This window comes from Geospiza fortis, unplaced genomic scaffold, assembly GCF_000277835.1.
Source record: "Geospiza fortis unplaced genomic scaffold, GeoFor_1.0 scaffold84, whole genome shotgun sequence".
NCBI lineage: Eukaryota > Metazoa > Chordata > Aves > Passeriformes > Thraupidae > Geospiza > Geospiza fortis.
In genome coordinates, this window is record NW_005054363.1 from 2,115,061 (window position 1) to 2,124,044 (window position 8,984).

The 8,984-nt window shown below is 42.3% G+C and overlaps 1 protein-coding gene across 3 annotated transcripts in view; it reads left to right on the plus strand.

Annotated features, from left to right (window-relative positions):
* FARP1 (FERM, ARH/RhoGEF and pleckstrin domain protein 1) overlaps nucleotides 1-8,984 on the plus strand; it is a 161,544-nt gene that overhangs the window by 124,781 nt on the left and 27,779 nt on the right. For 2 of the 3 annotated variants that reach the window (XM_031059548.1, XM_031059549.1), the window contains exons 13-15: nucleotides 4,501-4,691; nucleotides 6,164-6,253; nucleotides 8,413-8,546. In XM_031059548.1, the coding sequence (XP_030915408.1) occupies nucleotides 4,501-4,691; nucleotides 6,164-6,253; nucleotides 8,413-8,546 (415 nt within the window). The remainder of the gene's footprint in view (nucleotides 1-4,500; nucleotides 4,692-6,163; nucleotides 6,254-8,412; nucleotides 8,547-8,984) is intronic. The other variant, XM_014308278.2, reaches the window with a different exon arrangement.

Sequence of the window (8,984 nt, forward strand, 5' to 3'; positions counted from 1 at the left end):
AAAGTTGAGTAAGTGGGATATGGATGTCACAAGCCTTCCCTGACTGCCGAGCAGGCCATGGAGCAGGAGTAAGAGAGAATAAGCCCTGCAACATTCCAGGTATTCAGAAAGGTGCTTTTCTGGCTCTTAATATGTTTTTAATTTCTAATAATAATAATAACAACCTTGAGAACAATAAAACTCTCAAGAGTTGACTTGATGATGACTTAAGCGGTACATGAAGTTTTCCAGCAGAATTTCAGTCACCTTTAATAATGTTTTCTCTCACTTTCCATAATTGAGTCATTATCACTTCTCAGTACTCCACACAAAAGAAGCATTCCCATGGGCATCTTAACACCTCTGTACTCTTCCTCTCTGTTAAAAAAACACTGTGTATGAATGGGAATTGTTCCTTTTGAAGTAGGTGCAGAACACTAAGTGGCCTGAGTTTGTTATTCTGCAGTTTCAGAAGAAAAGGAATGGAGGAGGAGTATCTTCAGGATACACTGAGTCCCATTTGTCTCCCTCACAAAGAGGGGAGCTCCCCTGTGTTAGGGTAGTTTCTAACCAGGGATTTCAAGTCATCTCATGCTGCCTGTGTAGTCAACAAAGAGGCAGCAGGCAGTTCAGGCCACCTATGGTGCGAATTGACCTCTGGGAGAGACTTCCCTCATCATGTGGAAAGTACTGATTTTAACTGGTTTTCCTTTGATATGAGCCATGCTTAGAGCAGTGTCACTCAGGCCAACACTCCATGGGCACCACCCTCAGCCCCTGTGGGTTCTCAGCTGTGTGTGACAGGAGCCAAGAGTATCCAGGGTATAGTGAGTGGGATGGATTGCCTCTGGTGCCCAAGGGCAGAGCCCCCATAGCTTGCCAGCACTCTGTGCCTTCCTACCCCTAAACTGCAGCAAGCAACTGATGTGTATTTTGACAAGGGTGTAGCTATGAAGTATTTGATTCTAGCTGCTGGCTTCTTTTTGTGTAGCACATGGAATACGTATGTTGGTTGGGAGAGATTTGAGACATGTGTAAAGCTAGGAAGATAACCCATACTTTCATGTCCTGTGGCCATGTAAAATGCCATTGTCATTTCATAGATGTTTTCCCCCAAGTTAGATTTCAATCTATCTTGAATAGATTTCAATTAAGTTTTGCTTATTTTGTTACCTTCACTACTGCAGGACTTTTCTCTGGTGTCAGTGGAACTAAGAATCACTCCAGGTATTTTGGCATTGATGGTAAAATCTGGCATGCCATGGTAAAGTGCATTCTCATTGTTTGCCAGTGTCATCAACCAGTGTTGGTTTCTCTTCTTAAACCCATACATAGAAAATAATTGAAGCACATGCATAATAATTCCTACCCACTCCTCCAATGATGTAATTTTAGTGTACACTTAAATAATCCTCAGATAAACATTCTTTTGTGCTTTCTCTTGATTTGTGTGTATACAGCTGACTCCATTAAATTTGAAAGATGGCCCAATTCTGAATCTAAATAAAAATCACTTGAAGTGTGAGCAAAGACAATTCCATGTTACCAGCTGCAAACCATTTAGGCCTCCAATGTGCAGTAGCATTTGCTATCTGGCAAATGATATGCTAATAATTGCCTGTCAATCCATGAATCCTTTAGGGTGAATTGTAAGGGATTTCAGTACCTTGTAAATAGGATTGGTCTTCTCCCTTCTGCTTCTATTTATATTCTGCAGTATGTAGTTGATGAGTAGAGCCTGTATGAATGTACTCTTCTGTGGCAGGAGATCAGATGAAACACTTTGTTAATTCCGGTTATTTATTCCTCACCTCTGTGAAAGAGAGAAAGTGGCTTTGCAGCACTGCCATGACCCATCAGCATGACATGTGTCCTGATTGATTGGTGATGGGGGAGGGAAGAACCCCCATTTTCATTTCTTCATGGCTTACTGATTTTTTCACACCAAAACGAACTTGTTTCCCACATTTCCCAGAGCAACATCCAGTGTGTTGATATCTATGGCTGTGTTGGTTGTAATTAGGCCCCAGAATGTACTAATGTAAGGACATTTTGAGGTCCTCTCATAATGCAACCCCTTTCTTACAACTAGTTTCAATTTTCACTTGTTCAGTGTATTGGCAGGTGGGGTCTGACTGAGCTCTTGCTTGTGGTGGTGGTGGTGGTGGTTGGGTTGGGTCACTGCTCCTGCCCACATTGGTATCAAAAGGGAGGATGCAGCATTTCAGCTTGCCGCAGAATAACTTTGAGAATGTCAGTGATGCATTGACATGCAAAGTCTTTTATCAGTTGGGTGTGTACACAGTGCTGTGAGCCACCAGGCACATTTTTTGTGATACTTTCCATGATACTTTTCCCAGGTTAATGTCTTCCAACTGTAAGATAGGGTGTCTTTCTAATTCATTGTCCTTTTGATATTTTGTAGTTTGAAATACTTGAGTTGTACTGATAAAAGTTACAGTACATCAGAGCTTAGTTTTAGGATTATAGATAGGTAGATAGATATGTGAATATATCTATATCTATCTATCACAGATAGGTGCTATTTAACTCCTAGACTACAATGCTGTGAACTTCTCACAGAGGTGCAAATCATTTATTCGCTGTCGTATGACAGGCATAGTGCCAGAATTTCTTTGTTTCCACGTTTGAGGTGATAACACTTTTCTTATGTCTTTTGTAATGTAGTTAAGTACTTTTAACCTTACAACCTTGCTATTAATCTGTTTCACTATTTCTCAATGATGAATTCCATTTCTTTGGAAAATACTGTATACAGTTGTGTGCTAGTGTCAATAAAATTGACATTTGTGTAACAAGCTGTGGCATTTTCTCAAATTAACTGAACATTGATTTAGTGTGAAACTATTGGTAAATCCTTTTTTGCTAGCTGTAATAATACAGACCTTTATTTCAGACAAATACTGCTTTGACTTTGATTTTTAATAGGCTACATAACTGTCATGATTACGTAAACTGATAACTGTGCTGTTTTTTTCTTCTCTTTTCAAAGGAATGATTTACAAACTGAACTGGTTTGGAACTGGAAAACATTCATGTTCTAGCAATAAAGCTTGAGTTCTTCCAGAAAATAAATAGGTTCTACTACTGGCCTAATTATATTTATTTTATATTATATTTAATGGGGTATCTCAGCTGTGTTTTTTTAGCAACAGGAACATTTACCTATCATAATTTAGGGAGGACATAATCACATGATAGTAAATTGTATTTGACCCTAATTATATATGGCAGTGTATGTGTTTTACATTTCATCTTAGACAGCCTGTTGGCTGTGGTAGTCAAGAGCTTGTCACATTTTTTTTTTGTTGGATTTTAATGTATGACGCCAAAATGGCACAAACTGTAAATGTTCTTCCACATGACAGATTCTTCTTCTAAAGCAGGTTTAGATTGTCAGATGTATGGAGGAGGGGATAACTGGGAGAAGACTGGGCATTTTTGGCAAACTTTCTTTCTGTGCAGTCATTAATCTGGCTGCCTCCCAGAAGACAAAATGCTAATTTCAGTAATTTAATCTAGTGTATATGAATCCATGGAAGTGTAATTAATTGTCTAATTTTTAAATATTTTTAATCCAAAATGAAATGGGACTTTATATCTGTGAAAATCTGAAATTGTCATGCTTTGTGCATTAAAAGTATTGCTTTTCTTATGTAAATGTAATGCTAGCATTTCCATCCCAAACAATCAGAGGAGCATGGAAAGACCTACAAGGTATAATATACATACTCGTGTTGTGTGTAGAAGTTGGGGAGCTAGTAGTTTTCTCCCTTCATATTAGATCTGACTGATCTTAGCAGCAACATTTCTGTAGAAAGTCATCCTTTTTCTCTAGACCTCAACTAGATAAATTTGTACTAACTTGTCCTGTAGTTCCCTATGAAGTACTGATTTGAGTGTTTGAACTTCTACCTTGCTGGAAAGAATGGCACTCCTGGAATGATTACTGTATTATTGTATTTATTCTCTTTCTATAGACTGGATTGCAATGGTGAAATGTTTTATACTAAGTCGATGTTTAGAATCATAGAATGGGTTGGAAGGAACCTTAAAGATCTCCTAGCTCCAACCCCCCTGCCATGAGCAGGAACACCTTTCGCTAGACCAGGTACTTTGGAGCTCCATCCAGGCTGGCCTTGAGCACTGCCAGGGCTGGGACAGCCACAGCTTCCCTGAGCAAGCTGTTCTAGTGCCTCACCCCTCCCACGGTAAAGCACTGCAGCTCAGTCATCTGTGCCTTGATTCCTTCCCTGCAGAGACAGTAATTTCAGCAGTTTTATCAGCTAAAAGACACTTAGCCGGTCCCATGGTGCATCCATGGTGAATGCAAGTGGATGCAGTTCCTCTGGCTTCGAGGCCATTTGGGCTAGTTTGAGGACCCTGATGGCTGTGTCTTGTAGCATAATTTCACATGCTGCAATTTAAGGTTATAACTTCGTGTGGTACTTTCTTGAGAAAGCTTGTCCTAATTGATTTCTCTTTTATCATTTTTCTTAGCAGGTTCTCTGACTGGCAGCCCTCACCTTTCAGAGCTTTCCATCAATTCCCAAGGAGGACCATCAGTGCCAAATATGACTTTATCTCCAAACTTGAGCCCTGATGCCAAGCAGTCATCTCCCTTGGTCAGCCCTTTGCTGAATGACCCGTCATGCATCAGGGCTGATGATGAGGAAGAGGTCAAAAGAAAGGTAGGGTGAATGAAGATGGCCTTGTCTCTCTTCTCTCTGATGTGTTGTGGTAAATCTGGGTTGTTCCTGTTGCTCCTGAGGTTCCAAGCAACGTTATTTGGATGGGGTCTCCTATAAATCTGAACTTGCTTTTAAGGAGTGGGGTTTGGTAGTTTGTTGTAACAAAACAGTCAGTTCCATTGTCTTACTGGAGAGAAATTTTCCAGGTGACAGAAAGAAAAGGAGCAGTGTTGAGCCTGTTGTGGGAATATCCAACCCAGGCTCTCCAGTCTGTCTCTGCTGGGAGCACCACTGGGAGCATCTGGTTGTGGGAGTAGAAAATGCTCTCTTTGAGGCACAGCCTGCAGCGATCAGCTGGGAGTGTTTGGCTCAGACCCATCATTGCAGCAAAACCATGAGGAAGCATCACATCCAAAACTGCTGTCTGAAGATGAAGTGTTTGTCTGAGCTGGGCTGTTGTGGGTGCCTGCTGGCTCATCCCTCCTCTGCTGCTGGGTGAGAGGGGCTTCCTCTTGTCCTTCTGTGGCTGTTTTTTTCTCCTCGTCCTGGAGCATCTCAGGAGGGAGAAAGAAACTCTGATGGCTTTGCTGGGAAGTGGGAGTTTGTGTAAGGAAGCTCTCTTTCCCCACTGTGCATAGTTAGCAAGATGTGTGAAGGAAATTTGAGAAGAAGATCCGAGACTCAGTTAATGGAGCCAGGACTCTGTGTGCCAGTCCAAGACAGAGCAGCCAGTGACTGTGTGCCCCGGCTGATGGTGGTTCCTGGGGGTGCATTCTGACTGGGAAATGCCCTCACAGACTCCCTGGGCAGGGCATTCACAGTGTTTGCACTGCATCATTTGTCTTCAGGGAGAAAACAGAGGAAAAATATCTATGGCTGTTTTTTTCTTAATTTTTGCTTCCTGAGCAACACAGAGGAAGATCAGTGGGTTCCTTTGGCTCTTCAGAATTAAGAAATTTTAAATCTGTAGCCTAATCTAAAATCCTTCCCCTCTCCCACTGTTAGGTTATCCAGCCAAGAAAATCTTACAGGTTTGAATTTTTTCAGAAGTATTTTTCCTGTGGATTACCATCCTGATGATGAAACTTTAAATAATCAGACACAAATTTTTGTTGTTTTGTCAAATTTGACGCTTGATTTAAATGGCCATTTAGCCAGCAAAGGATTTCTTCATGAATTTCACAACATGTCCTGCTCCAGAAATAAACTGAAAGGAACATCAGCACCCCAAAGCAGTAGAAATCATCTTGGCAGAAAAAGGAGTCTCTCAAAAACCCACAGAAAGTCCTTGTTCTCTTGTGTTTGCAAGGAAGGGTTGCTTTTAGGGCTTCAGGGCTTAGGAACATTCAAGGATGAGTCACAGCATAACCACAAGCAAGGGTCACTGGTTTGTAGCTCTCTTTGTGATTTATTATCTGCAGTTTTTTTCTCCATAAAAGCAGAGGAAAACCTAATGTGCTTGCAATTCACAGAGGTTCCCAACTGAGAAGGCTTACTTCATTGCTAAGGAAGTGGCCACCACGGAGCGAACATACCTGAAGGACCTTGAAGTCATCACATCGGTATGTTTGCTTGAGCCTGACTCACAGAACACGTGAAGCTCTGGCCAGGGGTGGAGTTTCATCTGCTCCATTGAACATCCTCGTGCTGCTGTTACATTCTGCGCTGTGGTTACTCTTTGCTGTGCAGGGCAGTTCTCCTCCAGGGAGGAAGTAACACGAGAATCAGAGAGCAGAGGTCTGCTCTGTGGTTAGTAACATGCACTAAGAAACTGTATCAGGTTGAGGAACTTGGGACACACTTCACTTATATTTTCTTGCTCGCATGCTTTGTGGTTATAATTACTAAAAATGCCTGTGGGTTTTCAATGACTTCTCTTAAAACTGAAGTAGCTCCTTAGGGGCACATCTAAATGTTTTCTGCTGTATTAAACGCCCTGCATTTAACATGAAATATTGCCGAGTACCTGTTTGAATGATTCTGATTTTTCAGCAAGTGAAACTGTGTGTTAAATGAGTCATTCATCTGTAGCATCTGATCAGAGTGTGATTGTTAAAATCACCAAGGCAAATAGCTGCCATCTTTGCACACACAGCAACAGTCTCGTTTCTCTTCTGAGAATAATGTTTGCAAGATCTCGTCTGAAATAAGCATTTTTTCTGTGAAATGGCACTGGATCCAAACCCCTTCATGGCATTTTGGCCAGCTCCAGACCTCTCAGCTCTTAAATCACCCAGTGAGGTGCATTGCCCATTCCTGTGTTGAGTGTTGTGGTAAGCAGGACATGCTTCAGGGGGGAGTGCTGGGACCAGCTGGGAACCAGGGACACACTTTCTCCTCAGCTGCTTCTCTGTTCCAGGATCACACGTGACAGATGCAGCTAATAGACCCCAGCTTGGACAGAACCAGTGGTTCATGGTTTTTACAGGCAGCAGGGTAGCTGTGGCCTCACTGCTACTTACCCTTGCTTTTTGGGAAGCCTGCCTGCTGAGAGAAGAGGCCAGGTTCTCTGGGACAGTTCTGCAGTCAGTGCTGTGGTCTCAACAGCAGATATGCTGTTCTCATCTAGTATTTCACTCGGTGGCAGCTGAAACAAAAAGTTGTAGCTTTTCAGAGCTAAAGCCCATTTTCCACCCCATCCTCTCGTTCTTGTGGTAGTCAAATTTGAATTTGCTGGATCACCAAGAGGGATGGGCCTGATGGTTAGCATGCAGTTGTGTCAACTGTGCTCCACAAATGACTGGCCCAGGAGGCCACTGAAAGTGAACAAGTAGCCAGCATAGTTGGAAAACGAACAACTGCTGTGCATGAATTTTGAGACTTGGTATATAAGCTTCAACTTTAGTTCTGCTTGGTGCTGAGATAAAGCAGGGGAGAGGGAAGCTCGGGAGGGATCTTTTTTTATCCCAGCTCTGGCTCAGCTCCAGCTGATGCTGTGTCAAGCAAGACTGCTCTAACAGTCTTCTGTGCTCCCAGCAGCCTTCTAGGCACTGCTGGAAGCCAACCACAGATAGCTGGAACCCCTCAGGGCAGTAAGGAGTGAGCCGTGTTACCCTGTGGAAGAGAATAGGCATTACTGCCTTGGCAAGCTGCCTAGTCCTATGGTTTTGTGTCACCCATAGTCTGTTAGGGTGGAATAAAAAGAATATGGAGCAAGGCTGAGCAGGAGCCTGTTTCAGTCTTTACAGTGCCTGTCCAGTTTTGTGATAGCAGTGTCTTCCACTTGCTCACTTTACAAAGTGATGTCCTCTGTGTGCACACAGCAGCAGGGCCATGGGTGCTCACTGAGCCAACTCCTGCCAAAGGCATTTCAGACAGAACTCAGCAAAAAGAAAATGCAGAGCATGTTTATCTTTTTGCTTTTACTGATTGTTTACAGGTATTGTAATGCTCTTTCTCTTGCACCTGCTGCATTTGCAAATTCAGTTTGTATTGACTGACCAGTTTGGGTTTGGAAAGAATTTTCAAGATTTGATCAGTGATGGCAAAAGGGAAGGGAGTTCCTTTTTCAGCTATGCAGGGTCTGATCTCTGATAAGAGCACCAGTTCAGCACACAGGAATGTCAGGGATAGTCTGGGTTGTATTCCTAGTGCCAGATAAATAAGATCCTTGCTGGCTTAGCTGTTTAGGAGTATTTGGGTTAGGTACATAAAGACAGAAAATGATCATACCTTCTGCATTCCACCCACTGATAATTTTGCTTCTTTTTTTCCTTTGTAGTGGTTTCAGAGTGCAGTGAGTAAAGAGGATTGCATGCCTGAAACACTGAAAAATCTAATTTTCTCCAACTTCGAACCTTTGCACAAATTTCACACTGGTTTTCTCAAGGAAATTGAGCAGAGACTTGCTCTGTGGTAAGACTGTTGATTGTTATTTATCTGTATTCTTTCATGCAGTTTAGCATTTTTGCATTCCCTTTTTGCTAACTCCTTGTGATCTACTGTAGGGCTTAATTTGTGCAAGTCACAGATGTTGGTTATTAACAGACAGGGTTTATTGAATCGTGCTTTGTTCATGTTTACTTGACAAACTCTGTTGTTCACATATCTCAGTTACAGACATATGCAAATGAGATCATAATTCTGGATGAAGCTTTCCCTTGCCAAATGTCAGTGTTTCTACATGGCAGCTCCTTTGAAGAACATGCTGCAAGCAAGGCTTATCACTAATAAAGAGGGAGAAGCGAAGGACCAGGTTCTGTTTCTGTCAGAATAGGTACAGGCTGGGAGGATTTCACAGAGCAGCTTCTCATTCTGCAGCATCACAGCTGTGACACTCACAGGGCCTACAGT